General features: G+C 41.1%; 1 protein-coding gene across 1 annotated transcript in view; it reads right to left on the bottom strand.

Annotated features, from left to right (window-relative positions):
- The window catches only part of MYO1D (myosin ID), a 178239-nt gene that overhangs the window by 109658 nt on the left and 49419 nt on the right, over nucleotides 1-19162 (bottom strand). Inside the window, exons 8-12 of the mRNA XM_061588024.1 lie at nucleotides 14457-14660; nucleotides 13541-13686; nucleotides 13343-13457; nucleotides 12720-12890; nucleotides 2894-2964 (exon numbers count right to left, since the gene is read on the bottom strand). Of these exons, the coding sequence (XP_061444008.1) occupies nucleotides 2894-2964; nucleotides 12720-12890; nucleotides 13343-13457; nucleotides 13541-13686; nucleotides 14457-14660 (707 nt within the window). The remainder of the gene's footprint in view (nucleotides 1-2893; nucleotides 2965-12719; nucleotides 12891-13342; nucleotides 13458-13540; nucleotides 13687-14456; nucleotides 14661-19162) is intronic.

The following is a 19162-nucleotide window of genomic DNA, read 5'->3' as shown; positions in this document are numbered from 1 at the left end:
TGAACATGGCTGATTTTTAATGAATTTCAACAGATTACGAGAACTCTCAGAGAAAAAAGTCCAAAAGGGCTCTGTTTTTTTCTCTCTTTTTAGTCTTTGAACTCTCGATTCTCTCTGACCGTTTTGTGTATCACCATGAAAATTGACATGTTTGTTAAGCAAGCGTTTCTGAGTTCAGTACTATACGTTTTGTAAGGTTTTGCTTTGAAATGAGCTTATGGGAAGCATCAGAATGGCATGGGGGGTATTTTCAATTTAACATTGCGGAATGTGAAAAATCCACGCTGGCTATAGTATACAGTCACTCTTGTGGCTGTATAATAAGTGGAACACTAACCAGAAGCAAAATGAGAGATTCAGGATAAGTTATATTTTCTCTGACCTCACATGATTTTCAAGTAGCAGATTATGCAAGATACATGACTACAGGAAACAGCCTCTAAAGAGACTTAGGCCAAGACAAACGGGCCATCTAGTTCAGTGTTGTCTACTCTGTCTGTAGCTCTCCAAGACGTCAGCGGAGGCCTTTCCCAAGCTTACTACCAATACATTTTAAATTGAGATTTAATGCTGGGAACTAAATCTTGAACCTCTTGCATGCAAGGCATGTATTTTCCTACTAACAGCTACTTTTCTTTCTGAAGAGAACCCTACAATAAAATTGCTTATAATTATTGTTATTTGGGCTCAGAAAGGATGTTGCTCATGAAATAATAAAAGCGGGGGAGGACTTTCCCAGGAGGATCCCTCCGCCTGTGCAGCTCTGAGACGGGCTCCCGTCTTGGATGAAACTTTTTCAGCCTTAAATCCAGTCAGAAGGGTTTTTTTTGACTGGGGATAATTTCTTCCGGATAAGGAAGAAACATGAGATTTCCCACACAGCTTTGTTGTGGTTGTGGGAGACTGGAATTCGTCAGAATCGTCTGTGAAAGAAGGTCTTCCAGCAGCTCGGACAGAGCGAGGATTTATAGCCAGCTCAGCTGAATAAGTGACCCGTTTTTTTTTTCCTTTTTTAAAAAAACGGACTAACAGGCAAGCATCCTCCTGTCTATGCTTATCACTTTCTTATCTATACAGCTAAAGAGATTTGTCAAAGGATCGGCAATTAAGAAAACCTGGGTGAGCCAAAACTTTCCTTTTTTTTTACTCACGGAACTAAGGGGGAGGAAAATAAAAATAGCCTATCTTTTTCCTATTGCAAAAAGCTGACATGGAAAATGGCATTGTAAAGATTACAACGGATGAGGGGTTTCTGATTGGAAGAGAAAAGAAAAATCTTTTTGATTTATAAGACTTTTGTGTAATATATGTCTGGAACTATTTTTTCTGATCTACTTTTTCTTTTTTCTTTTTGACGAATCTGCTCATTCTCGTTGCTACTAGTCATTAGGACGCTGTGAACTGAAGCTGTTTTTGCACTTCTGAGCATATAAGAGATAAGGTCTGTCTAGAGTGTGACGTCAGTTGTTTGAAAGATTAACTCCTTTATAACTGGATAAAGAAATAAACTGCTCTTTGCTTGGGACATTGAAAATTGAAGGAGTTTAGTTCCTTTGGCTTTACGAATGACAATTAAGAAGATCATGGATGTACAAGAAGGGACTTTAACTTTAGACATGTTTCAGAAAATAATGAATGGGATTAAGTCAATAAAACAAGAGTTGAGAAATAATAGACAAGCGTGGAGAATTGAATTTGATGAAATGAGACAGGAGCTGAAAGAAATTCAGGATTCTATGAGAAAGGAGAATAAAGATAGATCTGGAAAACCAAAAAAGAATGAAAGAGAAATTAAAGGCAAGGTTCAAACTATGGAGATTGGATTAAATATGGACATGGAAAAAGATTTGGATTTCCTGGTTGTGATGGATCCTGGAGACAAATATTATGGTTTGGAAATCAGCGCTGTCCCTGAAGGAATTGAAGAGATTGGAGATAAAGATATTATCAGTTCAAAAAAATTCCTGGACTGGAAGGATTTGATGGAACTTGAAATGGAGAAAGTTAACAGAATTAATCCCTGTTTTGTGTTAATGGAAAAATCTTCAAGAGATGTGTTAGTGTATCATGTAAAAAAGAGGAACAGAGATGCGGCTTTGCAACAATACTTCAGTGATACGTTCGGAATTGATGGCAAGAAAATATCTGTGATAAAGGAAATTCCTATCAGACTTTTATTATATGACTATGACAGCAAGATTATTGGGTGTGTAAAGATGGAAGATGGAAGTTGGAACCAATATGGATAATGGAAGAAGAGCGATTTGAAATTACTGGACTTAGTAGACTTGATGAGTTGGATTAATTGACATGTTTATTTAGAAAAAAAATTGATGGACATATATCTCAAAGATTGGAAACTTCTCTTTGACTTTTTGTGGAAGAATGAAATGATATGATGTTAATGAGATTTGAAACCAATTAAGATAACCGCTGGAGGAAGGTGATTTTATAATCTATTAAGAGACAGGCTTGTTATATATTATAGATTTATAGCTGAACTACGACAAATTGGAAGTCAATATTTTTATTTTTATTTTATTTTTTTTATTGTATTAGTTATTGATTTGTGTTTTTTTTCTTTTTGTATTGTTTTGGTTTTGAAAATCTGAATAAAAATTAATTGAAAAAAATAAATAAAAGCGGGGGAGTAGTAGTGGTGGGAAGGAACTTTGAGTCTTATTTATGACATAGCAGACCAACAGCAACAAGCAAGTTATCTAAAGTAAAACATCTTCAGATATTTCCCTAGACTTTGCAAAAAGCAAAAGAAGGGAAAGGTTACCCTGGGCTGTAATGCAATACGCATGGAGAAAAAGCAGTGTGAGATTGAAAATGTATGGATGAGAATGTATTAACAAGTATTAGAAAAGGAAGTGCAGGAACCACTTACATAACATCTCCAGCGTAGTGCTTAATCCGAAAGTCTCTATCAAATTCCAGGTTTTTGTCCATAGCACAAAGCTTAAAAACAAACGGTTAAGAGGTCAATATTGTTGAACAACCTCAGACAACAATGCAAAGCTGTTTTTCAGTGACAGACCCCAGTGGAATTCAGCTATTGCTTCAAATACAGGTGTAGCTATGAAATGCCTCTTTCCCAATTCTATCGTTATATAAGGTATTTATTTATAGACAGGCGATCTACAAGTCAAGCCAACCTTTTCTTTCAGACTCAGTGATACTGTTCCTTTTTATTAATAGAAGCTTGCAGAGAATGAAGAACTTTGGGTCTCGGCTGCCATCTGCTCTTTATTCTTTTTATACAACATTCTAATCAAACGCACAGACAACCTGTAGGGCATCACCAAGCGAACAGATTGATATGAAGTTTACACAGGGTCTGTTTTTGCAGGAAACAGCAACCAAGTAAAGCTACTGTGAACAGAATACTGACGTCTTCACATGGCCAAGCATCAAGTAGCTCATCTCAAACGGAAATAGGTTCACTGTTCAAAATTTAGTCTTTCTGGCTGTAAAACACAAAATGATAACCCAAGGAAGATGAATGTAAAACATTAAATCACGTACTACTCCATTCCATGTGGCAAGTAGTGTCAGGGACTGCAGTGATCTTGCAGATATATATTCTGAGGAAGGCCAGAGTCAGTTCAAAGGTTGAGTTACTTAGATAAGAAATGTGGATAGCTGATGCTGCCTTATAACAAAGCTGAGAACCACTGGTCCATTTAGCTCACCACTGTTTATCCAGACTTCCAGTAAGAACTCAAAAGTCTTTCCCAAACTTGATATCTGCCATCCTTTTATATGGCATACAGGGGAGTGAACGTGGGATCTAATGAGGTGAGGCCCTTCCCATATATTAAGAACTCAGACATTATGCCTTCCTAACACAGAAATAAAATACACGCTTGAGTGGGTGGGAAGACTATCAGACCAAAAGTCTTACTGAAATTGTTTTTGCTTTATCTAGTAACTCATTAACTTTGGGGGGAAATGATGCTGATTGGGGTTTTGGCAGAACCATGCTGACTATTGGTTCTCTTTTCCCCCCTACTTTTTCACAGTGGCAATTTAGTTATCCCAATGTCTTCCCCAGTTTAGGAGAAGGCCTGGACATTTCCCTGGATCCCACTTCTTTTGAAATGATAATCTCCATGCTCTTGGATAATCTCGTATCACCACCAGAGTTTTCTATTCATTCTCATGCATAGCTAGTAGCTCTGAGATTTATCCACCTAATTTATCCAAATTGATCAAGAGGACGTATTCTATCAATATTAACTAGGCAGCTGAGAGCTGAACTACAAATTCAGCAATGACCAGGGTCACCAGCAAACAGCTATACAGTGGCATAGTGGAATGGAGTGCTGAATACTTTCCCTGCTGGTTACTTTTCTCCTACAACCTCCTTCCTCCAGCTGCTTTTCTCCTACACAAGTTCCAAGAACAGAAGTTAGTACCCACTCCACTAAAAGATGAGCACTACAACAGGCCACAAAACCAAACAAACTCACTACGCTCTAAGTTAACGGTCAAAGATCTGGGTAAAGGCCTGGCACCTCAAAGCAGACAAAAATGGCAAAATGGTGTGCTCCCCTAGGGACATCATTCCATAAATGGGGAGCTATAACTGAGAAGGCCCATTCTCATGTTGCCACACTCTGCACCTCCCTTGTAGAGGGGCACATAGCAAAAGGCCTCTGATGACCAAAGCAGTGTTCAAGTAGGTTCATACAAGGAGAGACGGTCTTTGGTACTGGGGTCCTGAGCCTCATAAGGCTTTATAGGACAAAACCAGCACTTTGAATTGAGCCTGGAAACTAATTGGTAGCCAGTGTAGTTGTGCCAGAATTGGTGTTATATTCTCACATCACCTTACCCTTGTCAGCAATCAGGCCGCCGAGTTCTGCACTATTTATTTTATTTATTAAAGTATTTATTACACACTGCTTCAACAAAGTCCATCAAGGCAGCTTATAAAAACATAAAATTAAAAACCAGTAAAAACATAATTAAAAATAATACTAAAGGGATCAACACATACTGCACTGGTTGGAAGAGGGAAAAATCATGTTAAAAGGCCTGTATAAAAAGTTTGGTTTTCAAGAAATGCCTGAAAGAAAGAAGAGATGGTTCCAACCAACTTCTGTTGGTAGGTCAGAGCCTGCCACACTAAAGGCTCAGTTCCTGGGGGAGGCCAACCGAACCTCAGGGGTGTGGGAAAACACCAGAAGTGCCCCATCAGAAGATCTCAGGCACTGAGATGGAACATAAGGAGTCAGGCATTCCTTAAGGTACTTTGGGTCCAAGTTCTTTAGGGATTTGTGAATTAACACAAGTATCTTAAACCTGGCCTGGTAGCAAACTGGCAACCAGTGCAGCTCTTTTAACAGAGGATAACATGTTGCCAGTAATCTGCTCCTGTAATCAGTCTGGCTGCTGCATTCTGCACTAGTTGCAGCTTCCAGACCAGATACAATACATAAAGCATGTTACAGTAATTTATTTATTTTTATACCACCCCATAGCCGAAGCCTTCTTAATAAGTAATCAAGTCTTGAGGTTATTAATGCATGGACCACAGGTTAGGCTATCACAGGTCAGGAACGGTTGCATTTGGCATACCAGCCAAAGCTGGCAGAAAGCACTCCTGGCCACAGAGCTCACTTGACAGAGATGGATCAAGGAGTAGCCCCCCCAACTGCGTATCTGCTTCTTTAGAGGGAGTGACACACCATCCAGGGCAGGCAATTGACCTATCTCCCAGACATAGAAACCACCCACCCACAAGGCCTCTGTCTTTCCAGGATTCAAACTCAAGTTTATTGACCCTCATCCAGTCCACCACTGTATGCAGGCACTGGTCCAGAGCTTGTATAGCCTCTCCTGATTCAGATGTAATGGAGAAATAGAGCTGGGTATCATCAGCATACTGATGACACCTTGCTCTGAGACTCCTGATGACCACTCCCAATGGCTTCATGTAGATGTTTAAAAGTACTGGGGACAAGATGGTATCCTGTGGCACTCCACTGTGTAAATACCAGGGAGGCGAGGAGCCCTCCAGATGCAGATCCGAACAATCTTCAAAGGCAGCCCCATGTATAATATATTGCAGTAATCAAACCAAGAGTTTTTAGTGCATAGACAACAGGAATTAGACAGATACGTTTGCAACTGGGCCATCAGCTGAAGCTGTTGGAATGCACTCCAAGCCACCAAGGCCACTTGTGCCTCAGGCAATAGTAATGGATCTAAAACTACCACTAAGCTGGACACCTGCTCCTTCAGGTAGAGTGTAACCCCACTTAGAGGCTGAATCCCATGCATGTGGTCTCAGGAACCACCCAATAACAGCACCTTGGTCTTATCTGGATTAAGCTTGAGTTCATCAACTCTCATCCAGTTCATTACAGAGGCCAGGCACCAGCCTAGCACAACCATCAACACACCTGCAGATGTAAAGGAAAAAGAGTTGCGTATCATCAGCATTCTACTGACAATGCAGTCCAAAACTCTGGATAAATGCACTCAGCGGTTTCATGTAGATGTTTAATAACATGAAGGATAAAATTGACTCCTACAGGGCCCAACACTGAAAGCTTCATGGGTACAAACAACACTTCCCAAGCACCACCTTCTGGAAACAGCCATCCAAGTAGGACCAAATCACCCACCCTCAAACTCGGGACAGCCGCTTCAGAAGGATACCATGGCAGATGCTATCAAAAGCTGCTGAGACATCAAAAGAAATCAACAAGGACACACTTCCTAACTCTTTCCTGAGAACGATTATTATACAGGGTGACAAAGGCAGTTTCTGTGACAAAACCAGGCCTAAGCCCTGATTGAAACAGATCTAGAAAATTGATCTCATCCAAGGGCACCTGGATCTGGCTAGTAATCACTCGCTTAAGAACCTTACCCAAAAGGGGAACATTAGGATCTCACTGTGAAAATATGGCAATTGAGTTCTTCCCTGCTTGTCCTTTACCAAGACATTATCTGTACAGTTGAGCCTATGGGCCAGGAACTTCTTCAGTGCCAACTTGACTGCCTGGAGTCTGAGCCAGTTGATTCTTCTTCTTGCTTCCCATCTGTCCTGGGTGTGCTGTGCCACATGGTTTAATGTGTGTGCCTTCAGCCCATGAGATTTGCATCCATGATGATCACAACACTTTTGGACATTGCAAGCCTAACCACATTTGTCATTCTGTATGAACACCTCAAAACCACCTTTAGCATGCTGGGAATAGCAACTAGCTTGTGGGCTGGGTTTGCAATCTCTACTTGATAAGGCAGCAGACATTCTGCAAGAGCCTTGTGTTGATGAAATCTTCCAGTCCAGCAGCCCTTGGCAGAACCCAGGAGTAGGGATATGAAGTTAGCAGTAGCATCCAGCCAAACCCCCAGTTATGACTCGGGATCAAAGAACTCATTTCATTGTTTATCCCAAATCCAGGGTGTTGGAAGGCAGGCCAATGTGGTCTGTATGTTGAGTAGGCTACGTTCTCTGGATCTCAAGCAGATCCGGATGTCATGCTGATATGGACAGAGGAAGGTAACCTACATCCTCAGGTGAGTCACCAGGGCAACTAGCACCTTGGGGGCTATGAACATTAATAGCAGCACTGTGTACTGCTAGTGGATTAGAGAAACTCATGTGATTAATGTATCGGAGCTCCTAATAGTAGCTCCTCCCTCCTCCCAACTGTTATCACAGTTGGGCTTTAGCGGGACCATTTTGCTCTGAGGGGAGCAGAGAAGAAACAGTTACAACTTCTTCTAAACAGCTGTCTCTCTCATTTTATTGTATTTCTTTTTAAATCATGTTTATTGTGATAAATTATGTAAACCACTTTGTGAGATGTGCTTGAAAAGTGGCATACAAATATCTTAAATAAATAAATGTATAGAAATGTACAGATATGCTTCTGAAACATATACAAAGGGCAGAAAACCGCACTTTGTGTTATCAACTTCAGTGCCTCCATCCTGAAGTGCTGCTGCTTCATGAATTCGTTCAACCACTTTAGTTCTAAGAGTTGTTCAGATATCTCCCATTCGGTTTTGGAACTCAAAAAAAACAAAACCACCCTGAGTAGACCCCAGAATGCCTGTGGTCTTGACTCAGTAGGTACAGAAGGTGCTGAATTATGCATGGAGTCAGCACCTTCTGTACATACAAGCTACTGAGCCATACTTACAAGCGTTTCTCCGTGAGCCAGGACTTTGCAGCATGGTGGAAACAAAATACCACAGATGTCTCGTTCCAAAGACAATATCCCCACATCTACCTACCAAGACCGTAAGATCTTCAGAGTCCCTTCTCTGGGTGCCAAGTGGTGAAGTGTGTGGTGTTTCAAAGCTCTTCTTCAGTTCTGACTCAACACGTTTGTTGCAGGCCTTGGTGCCACCCCTGCCTTCAGTGTGTATAACTTGCAGCTCAATATATTGCGTCTACTGTAGGAACCTTCAGTCTACAGCAGGTTTAGGAACAAAGTAGCTTATTTGCCAGATGATTAACAGCCTTGAGCCTGGCTGAGCTCAACAATTATGTTGCAACAATCCTATCAAGGGATTTTGGGGAAGGAATAATCATGGTCTTTGAAGATCTCCAAGGAAACACTACCTTAACTCCCAAAGGTAGAAAGGAAAGAGCACTTCTCTCACTTTGGTGTCTGTAGACATATGTAGCATTCTACTTGCCTTCACGAGATGCCTAGAAAAAAATTCAGCTTGAAACAACCTGTCCAGAGTGTCCTTGGGCTCTTCTTCTGCTTCAGCGGAAGGCTCTCTACCGCTGTTTGTGTGCCTAGACACATGCCAGACTTGGCAGGGGAGGTGGAGCAGATTGGACTGTGTTCCCTTATCTAACACCAGCCAGGGCATAGCAGGTGTCTTGATTGTAGAGGAAATCCCAATTTGTCTGTAACATTAAGGGTGTGGAGGGAAAAACTTTTATATAGCCACCTACCATCCCTGAGCCTGGAATAGCTCAAACCTGAAGCAGAACTGTTTGAGCTACATGATCTGGAGATAGATTGATGAACTGAGTTCCTGTGCCTATACCTGTGGCATTTGTAGCTACAGTAGCCCCTAGAGTGGCTCTTTTGCTTATGCTTTGTGCCCTTATGAAGCTTCTTGTATGGGGATTTAGAAGATGTTATCCAGTTCTCAAGTTGTCGTTCGCACTCTTGTGTCATCAAGCCTTTAACCCAGATAATGAAGTCAGGACGCACGTTCTCCCTTGAAAGAACGGAAAGGAAAAAGCATGCCTGCATTTCCTTCTCGGCATCAGTAGCATCTCCCTTCCAACTAGTAGAACAGAGGAACCCATGTAAGGCCTCCACAGAACAGCCCTCCCTTGATTTATTTTAAAAACGTTTACCCTGCTTTTCAACAACTGGTTTTATGCATGTATAAATTTCATCAGTTATTATTAATTATTAAACTAAGACATATTCAGTTGGGTGATAATTCTAGTTATAAGCTGTACTCAAGTGAATTTCAATCACGCAGTATGGAATCCTGCCAGCAAGAATATGTTGACTGTAAAAATGTACTGAGTTTGGACATCACAATAAGCCATGGTTTATTGTGACAGGAGTGAGCCACAGCAAGCCTTGGGCTCATGAGTTCCTCCGCTCCCCTCTTCTCCTCCACAGTGCAGTTGAAAACATCTCATTATCATGATAAAGTGTAGCTTACCATGATGTGCAAACTGTCCAAATGTAAGGCAGTTTTTCTCAAAAGGTTAACCACCAAATCAAGTGTGCATAAGCATAAAGTCATCACTGCAAAGTTTCCCCCTACTTTATTTCAATTTTGTGTATTTCTATAACAATCCAAATTCAGTGTTTTATCTGGACACCCTTCAGGGACAAAGGGCAGGATATAAATTAAACCAACAAATATATAAATATGGCTCGATTGTGTTAACTCTGGAGACAATCTTGAGCATATTTTTTTATTCATGCAGGTTAAGAATGCCATTGACCCTACATGGTGAGAGGCTCTTTCCTCATTGTGAAGTGATTTCAAGTGAACTTTCTTGTCATAAAGACACTGCCAAATTAAGGGATCATTATCATTGTTCGGGTCTTAAAATTCTTCAGGCTGTTTGTGATTTTAAAGCTTGTAAGCATTGGGTAGAGCTGTACCATTGCTTTGCTATCTTTGCATCCCCTTTGACATTCCAACTCAAGACAGTGACTGAATGCAGACTGAACATCAAGGCAGCTTTCTCTCTCTCCACTCCCCTTACTCCCCATTTTGCTTACCATCCAGCCTGATGAGTTCTGAGAACTAAAAAGCTTGCTCACTATTTTGAGACATTGGAGTTTCCTTTTAAAAGGTATTGCCTGTCTGTGGATTTTGAAATCATTTAACTATAAATAAAATGCTGATGTGGTCCATACGTTTTGTCATACAAAATTAATTGCTTAGGTAACGTCACATGAATTTAAACTGGGCTCCTATTGGTTACAAGTGACATCATTATTGTCTTGCCAAACTCATGCTCCTGTTGTTCCCTGCAATACTGAACAGGCTACTGCTCCCTCTGCTGGACATCAAAGCAAAATAAAAATTTCCAATGTAAAAACTCTGAAAGCTTTTTACAGTGCATAGCTGTTCTTCAGGTCATGGGCTCTTATTTTGGGGGGGGCTATGCTCACCCTTGACTCCACTCTACAGGTACCAGCTGCTCCTTTCCTCTAATTGCCACCACCATCAGAATAATGAACTGCATACCAAGAAGTGCTCCCCTCATCTAGTACGCATGCATACCACCAAGTCAGCTCCACACATTTTCAGTCCACCTCAGACTACAAACAACATCCACGTCTATTAAAACAGCCACCATTCTTGCACATGCATACCCACAATCCTGGGCCCCATATGGCCCCCAATTCCCTTCCACCATCTTAACCCAGATACTTTGCTACCTGCTGCCACCTCCTCTCATCCCAGCATCATTCAGGAAAAGACATTCATAACTATCTTGCAGAACCTTTGGGCCAAGATGCATAGGTAGTGTATTTCAGCCTCATGGTCAGCAAGGGTACAAGCTCTTGGCACAAGTTGAAGGGCGAGAGCAAAAAGGCTCTTGTTCTGCAGCTCTCAGCCAGAGTACAAGGTGCTGGCCAACAAGATGTCAATTGAGCATGAGGTAAAGAAGGAGAGCATAGCTACTGACAGGCTGCAATAACCTGTGTTTATGGTGATCTTTAGGGCTACCTTGAGTGTGAGGTTGTTTGTGTCTGCTACTACTGCTAACTGGCTATTTATCACAAACTGAGGTTGTAGTTAGGAAGTAGTTTTATGCCCTCCAGTATGAGAGCCTGCTCTGGTATAAACAGGGCCTCTCTCAAGTGAGAGATGGGAGCGGAGTATTTGATGGTCCAATGGGTATGGGGCATAAACCCATTAGTGTTTCAGAGATGGGAAGAGAATCTTACATGTGCATCCTTGGCACTGATCCTTTTGTGAGTGGGCTGCAATATTGCTGAGTGTGAGCGGTTTATGAATGAGTGATTGGTTGACAGAGAATGATTGTAGTGGCTGTGTGGAATGGATGGTGAGTGGTTGTATGAAGAGGGTATCCTATATTGGTTGGAATTTTACATTTTGCTGCTTTGTAATGCTCCCTACTTTATTTATATTGATATTGAGTTTATTTTTATGTAAATGATTTTACATGCTTTTTATTGTACTTATTATGTTTATATATGTGTGTGTGTATTTTATCTGTTGTAAACTGCTTCATGATCTTCAGAGAGTAAGGGTCTATAAATGGGGGGGAAATAAATAACTCTGATGAAGAGCAGATGTTTGGATGGGAATATTCTTTCAGTATCTTTCACATTAACCTTCATATTTTATCTTCAAGTAGCATCATATTCTTAACCTGTTATCTGTCATCCAAGGGCTTTTCAAGGCAGGATCTGGTAGTGGAGACACTGGCATTGCTTTGCTTGTTCTATTAACATTTACAAGCATAGATTTGCTTGTTCTTTTCATAACACTAGCTTAAGTTCCTATTTACTACTTTGGCATAGTTAGCACTGATGGAATATGCATCCATTTTTCAAAGAAATCCTGCATGGCAGAGTTCTAGCCTAGCCCTGTCCCCAACATCGTGTGTGTGAGAGGACTTTTTTTAACGAAAGAATATTCCATTATGTGAGCTCCCACCTGAACTCTGAAGGTTTACCACCGCAGTGAGAACTAGGCCTCTCTCTCTCTGGAAGGCCTATGCCACATAAATATCCTTAATCATACTCTCTTGAGCTTGTGTGTTAGCAACTAGAAATGCAGAGCTTATGGAGAGAGACCGGTCAATTACCTAAACTGCACATACTCTGTCCTTTTGGTCATGCCCTGCAAATATGGAATTTGCATACTGAGAATCTCAGCTTTAAAAAAACCAGTCTCTGGCCCTTAGAGATGCAAACAGACTTGAAAATGCATGGGCGATGTCAGATGAAATCTCAGACTCTGCTGAGAGGGTGTGAGGTGAGAAACAGAGCACCCAGTGAAGATAAGTGTGTGCTCTGCATTGTACCTTGCCTTTTGTTATGACTAGCAGGAGCAGTATAAGTTTCACCTCATTTACTATTTTATTTAAACTTAACATTATTTTCACTGTGAAAGAGTGGGACGCAGAGCTTATAAAATAAATAAATAAAATACTCTTCCTGCTCTTCCTTGATTTAGCCAGGTGACATAACTGTAGACACAACAAAGAGTACCTTTCTGCTGGAGAAGTGAGCATGTTTGCCCAGTTTGTTATTAAGTGTCTCCAAGAACATCTCATCAGTGACTTTTCCAACATTCATGCACGCATCATCCAGATTGGCAATGATTCCTTTATGCTGTTGCTCCACTAGGTCAACAATGATCTGGTTGTTGAAGTAGTCAATCTACAGAATGTTCAAGCAGAGATAGTTACAGTAATTATTTAATAAAGCAAGAAAGATTTTTTCTCTCTCTTGCATGCACACCATTGTGAGAGGAAACGGAAGAGCAGGTGTCAGTTAAAGTTTCCCTCTGATGCAGGTACCTAGTCCAACATTTTCATTCTCAAAGTTGCAGTCACTGACTACATTTGTTCCAATTTCAATACTGGCATTTCAGACAGATTTAGGCAAAATTGTTCAACTCCCTTACAGTTTTACTGCAGTTTCAAAACTTTCTTAGATGTCTGCAGAATGGAAAGGGTCTGCACTGGACTCTCGGTGGTTGGGGTGCAAGGCTTGCTCATTCTAAATCCCTGTCTTTTGAGTATTAAATAGCCACCAACTAACATAGGATCCCATACACCTGGCATCTTTGAATCCATGCTGGCTTTTGATAGGTCGTTTTATCTACTCACATGTTTCCACGGAATCCCCTCGCGCTGGTATTCCTCCTGCTCTTGCTTTAAAACAAGCTGAATGAAGAGCTGCTGTAGCTTCTCATTGCAGTAATTAATACAGAATTGTTCAAAACTAAAAAAAAATTGAAAGGATTTCTTAATTCCACAACTAGAAACAATTTACCTTATATGCTTGGCCATCTCAGGACATCTCACCTGTTATTGTCAAAAATCTCAAAGCCATAGATATCAAGGACTCCAATTACTGTGTTTTTCCCATGAACTGTGCTGTTGTAGTCCTTAACTTCAATGACATCATTGATGTGCATCACAATCCAGCAGAAAAGGCGCTCATATATAGCCTTCAAATGAAAAGAACATATAAGATCATTTTTTGTTTTCTGTTTCACAGCTAAGATTTAGTCAGCATTCATTTTTATGGTGCATCTCTGTAGCATTCTAACTGAAATCTGGGAAATATCCATAATTAACCTGTTTCAGCTGTCAAAATCCTAACAAGGTTTAAGCAAACAAGTTGCAGACCAGCATAGACTAGCTGTGTTGTAAAAATCTAATTTACAATGGACAAGTTTACAAGTTTCAAGACACTTGACATGATAAAATGTCTGTCCAAGATTCTTTCCTGTGGTGAAGTCTGAACTCTTTCATTTCTATAACATCATTGGCATGCTTCACTTAAATGCAAATACATGTTCTTCCTCTACCCTTAATGCATGCTTTCAACTCAGGAAAAATTTAGTTGTTTTGTCTCAATATCTTGTTTGGGGCTCTTTTCCAAAGTATGCCGATATTGTCCAGAGAGTTCTGGAATCTCAAGGGCTCTGTAAGTCTCCAAGAATAGATAACCCTACTCACCTGCCTCACCAAGGCATAGAGCAGCTCAGAACAGATGTCTCAACAACTAGTTGTCTGATCCCATGCAGCAAGTAAGAATCACCCTAAGGTGAAGAGGTAAATGACTAAATAGAAACATGCAGGCAAGCAACAATATGCTGGCTAGTAATTTATGTGGGCATATATGCAAGGGTGCAAAGTATGAAGGTGCAGAATCAAGCTACCACTGCAAGAATAAAATACAACTTCAGGTTGGCAGGAATGTATCTATATCCACCTTTGCAAATGCATTTCTGCCATAGGTGGCTTCTTGCTCTGTATGCTGCTTATCAATGACATCCCGACCAGTAGCAACTGTTCGAAAAAGCAGGGCCTTCTCCACCAGGTCTGCCTTGGTTGATAACAGGTCTGCAATGACAGATACGAGCTTGCTATTTTCAATGACTGGTATGTCACCATCCAAAGAAAACTTCAAATTGCCCTGTGGAAAGATTTTTAAAAGGACTTTTTTATTCTCCATTAGTTTAGGTAGCAAACACTACTTTTGATATAGCCACAGCTTTCAGATAGATTTAATTTCCTTAATGCATTCAAACTGGGACAAGAGATAATGTATGTTGATATTTGCCAAAGCATCTCTTAAGTGGTAGACTCCTGTTCCATATAATGGGCATCAGTAACATCTGGACAGGAAATACTTTTGCTCTAGAAAGTCATACTGCCCATTTAAGATTTCCTGAAGGGTCATACCCAATGTCTGCTATTTTAATTTTCTCCCTTGCCCACACAGAGGTACACACCCTACATACAATTATTACATCCATGCAAATTCCACAACTTCAGCTTGAGGTGTTCAGAATAATTCCATGGAGGGAATGGCAGAAAGCTGGATGCTCTCCTCGATTTTTGTGCTATTTTTACTTTCTTGAACTAGCAGGTGGCAGCGGCTTCTCACGTGCAGTAGCCTGAGATCGTGCAGGTTGACTGGGGTGGCTTGCACTAGGTAGCAACACTGGTAACTCGCCATGTACTTGGGGTGAATGAGGCACCCATGTGCCAGATTAAGACCTCCAATTGCCCAGGAAGCCAAGGAACATGCCAGCCATGTGGCCCAAACCAATTCTAGTGGAAGGTCATCACTCATATTAACTTAGTAATGGAGAGATCCCAGAAATCTTGTTGAAGTACATTCCAGTGCTATGGGACTTGATGACAGGACAGTGAAATTGGATTCTATGTGCCGGACAGTGAAATTGGATTCTATGTGCATGTCAGGAGGATGCAGGAGCTGCTGCTGCTGTGTTCCATGTTATTCCTCTTGCGCTTGCTCAAAATATGACACAGGTGAGCTAGAGGAGGCACAGCGGAACAGCAGCAACTATGGAGCATTACTTAGATGCTCACAGAGGCTCCAGAATGCTGGAACATCAGAAGATCCCAAGAAATTTACAAGTGAAAAGGAACAACAGCTGAAAGAGTCAAAAGGACAAGACAAAAAAACCTTACAGGAGGAGGAAAGAGTCTGTGAAGGGAGGAGGAAAACTGGACTGGCTGCAAGTACAGCCAGAGGAAAAAGAGATATTAAGGGAGCAATTGGTTGTTAAACCCAGTGGTGAAACAGAGAAAGAACATTGTAGAATAGTTTGGGCAGGTGAAGAAACCACTATGCTACAGAAAAATAGACACATGTAAGTAGGAAAGCTCTACACTACAGAAATGAAAAGAGAAAACGAGTCCTGTGATGAAAGGAAATTCCAATCCTTAGTGGTAGGGTCACACCAGGATCTGAAGTTAAGATTCAACTGGAGGTTTTAAGGCTCATTAATATTAATGTGACTGGTGCTCCAGTAGTGGAAAGAACACTCTCCACCTCCAATTGTACAGCGGTTGGAAGATCTATCAATGTTAGACACATATAAGAACACAACTTTCAAAGACAACAGCAAGAAGGAAAGTTCTCTACCATCTGGACTTCACATATGGATATATTTGTTATACATATACGTGACAGGAGTTGACAATAGCACCAAATGGTGCTAAACAGGATTACTGAACACTCTAATTTACTCACCTTCCCCGTCTCTGCTCTTTGCCTCCCCTCCATGTATATAGTTTTTGCTTTTTATTTTATTTTGTATTTGTGTGAGTTAAATGGGATTATTTTTACCATTAAATAAAATCATTAATGTGGCCCAAAGCTAGTTCCATCCCATGGCAAAGCTTGAGACAGAGATGTGGAAGAAAATCCAGTACTAAAATAATTCAAAACCAAAGAGCCAAGAAGAAAAAACAACACACAGTTCCAGGAGAAGTTCAATAACTCCCCTTTTGGTGAGGACCTGCCTGGTATAAGCCAAAGACTTTAGTTAATTCCTAGTGTTGAAGGAGTATGGGATTCCAGCTCACTGGTCTCACTAGGGTGCAAACTGTATGCCTCATTGATCCCAACTAGAAAGTATATTCACAATGAGCAATCAACGTTTCTCTCTTGGTTGGGGTGATGGAGGCATCCAATATACTGGCATATACCTAACCTACCATGATTCTAGGGCAGGTCAAATTTAGATGCTCATCAGTGGGAAATATTATGGTGGAAGCAGAACATGTTGAAGTACTCTCCTTCCAAAGGCCACCTCAGCAGAGATGAAGGAGCTCATTCTGTAATGTTTGTTCATGGTGGAAGATGATTCCCAGGTGGCTACCTTACAAATCTCTGAAGCCACCACTGCCACTGCTGAGTGGACTGCCACACTCAGACTTGGGGAGATGTAGAGTCTTGTAGGCTAGAAAAATAAAAGCTTTGAGCCATTTGGCTAATGTGGTGCTTGAGGCATTTTCCCATAAGGTAAAAGGAACTGAATAAAGGAAACAAACTCTGACTGATTGTATGTTTAAAGTATAATGCTGAACATCTTGTTTTTACAATACTCTCTTTTTTGAGAGAGGGATGCTGGCAAAAGGAAGGTAAAATCAGTTCTTGCATTCTATGAAAGGTTAAATTAATATTTGGAATAAAAGCTGGGTCTGCTTGAAGAATGACTCTGTTAGTGTAAAATATGCAGATGATTCTTGATATGGAGGGCTCCCTAGCTCAAATCCTGCAGGCTGTGATGATTGCCATTAAGAAGGTGGCTTTTAGAGACAGAAATCTTAGACTGTCCTTTACTGGGAAGACGAATGCTTTCGGATAGCTGTTGATGCTTTTTAGAAATGCTATAATTTTGTTAGTTTGATTTTTTGTAAATTGTATTGTTTTTATTTGTGTTTTTTATTTGAGTGTAAGCTGCCTTGGGAGCCTTTTTGGCCAAAAGGCGGCCTAGAAATAAAACATAACATAACAAAAATGTCCTTTAGGAGTTCAAAGGGAGATGTTGTGAAGGCCTTAAGGATTACTAGGCTCCATGAAGGAAATCTGTGCACTACCAGAGGACTGAGAAATGAGGCCTCTTTTAGAAAACAGAGGCGTGTATCTAATCTGATCCTAGGGCACCCAAATATCCATTGAGGATGACTGAAGCCTGATTTGGTGCTGGCTTAAGTCACATATCCAGGCCATTCTGTAGTAACCTCAGAGGAATTTACGATGCCAGAAGAGTGAAAGTCCAGTCCCCTACGGCTACACCATCTTCCGCAGGCCTTCCATGCAGCTTCACATATTCTCAGGGTTAAAGGTCATCTCAAAGCTAGCATGGTGGATAATACCTTGGCTGGATAGCCTAGGTGAACAGGGCTTGTCTTTTAGAAGTCAGATGACTAGATCCACCCTGTCTGGGTTTGGGTGGAGAATTGGGCCCTGGGTGAAGATTACTGATGAGTAGAAACCAGGGATCTAATAATGCCAACTACAGAATTCTGCAGCCTCTTCTCCCAAGTAAGGGGTTATAAGGTGGACCACTGCTCTCTAACTCTCATGACTTTATTTTAAATATTTGTATCCCACCCTTCTACCCTACAATGGGCACTCAAAGTGGCTCACAATGCCATCATTCACAATAAATAAAAACACGAAAAACATTTAAATAAAAATACATAAAATACAGTTAACAATTCAAGGCAAGTGATACTATAAGCAGGCCAAAGAGGTTAAACAAAAAGTAAGTTTCATGCTATAACTTTAGCCCTGGTTGCAAAGGAACTTGCAACCAGTTGCAAAGGACCTTGATGAACAACTGTGGCATTTTGGTGTTTGTCACACCTGCAGATCCACAAGAGGCAGACTAAATTGCTTCTGGAGAGTTTGGAATGCTACCATTCTACCAGGTTTATGGACTAGCATCTTAAGAAATCAACTGTAATGCTGAGCACTCTGTTTTGTGCTGGGTTGAAACTGACTACAGATTTGCCTCTACCTAGAACAGGATAGACTCTGCCTCTAGATACAGAGAGCAGGATCTAGTGCCCCCTGTTCAGGTGGGCTTTGGCCAAAGTATTGTCTATCCTTACAAGCACATCAGGAGAGGTAGGAAGGACTGCAGTGCTAGTTTGATTGCCCTAGGTTCCAGCCAGCTGATGCTGCAGCTGGCTTCTAGAGGGGGCCACACTCCCTGGCCTGTTTGACCCAGACACTGTGCTACCAAGGAAGGTTTGTGCTTGTGGTAACCACTACTTTGGATGGGTGTGCCTCTGTGCTAGAGGCACCATGATAGAGGCATGTGGCTTTTCTGGCTATTTACTAGGAACCATGGTTGTGTAAGATGGCTAAAGTAGTTTAGAGATATTAGAACACCTGGTTTGAGAAGAGGATCTGAGGAGTAGATCTAAGTATGGATACCTTGGAGGTGGAGACAAACAACCACAGTGATCATAACTTTTGTGAATATCCTTGGAGTTGAGGCTAGGCCAAAGTGATTGCTGTGTATATGTCTGTTTTTCAGGAATTGTCATCAGACTGTCTGGAGGTTTGACCTAGACCTTTATTAGGAGGCCCTCCCTTGCTGTCCCTATTACTCAAGACACCTCTTGCCAAAGATATCCAGGCAGGAA

This window comes from Rhineura floridana, chromosome 11, assembly GCF_030035675.1.
Source record: "Rhineura floridana isolate rRhiFlo1 chromosome 11, rRhiFlo1.hap2, whole genome shotgun sequence".
Classification (NCBI taxonomy): Eukaryota; Metazoa; Chordata; class Lepidosauria; order Squamata; family Rhineuridae; genus Rhineura; species Rhineura floridana.
The sequence above is the reverse complement of the archived record's forward strand: the minus strand, read 5'-3'. Positions and strand labels throughout refer to the sequence as shown.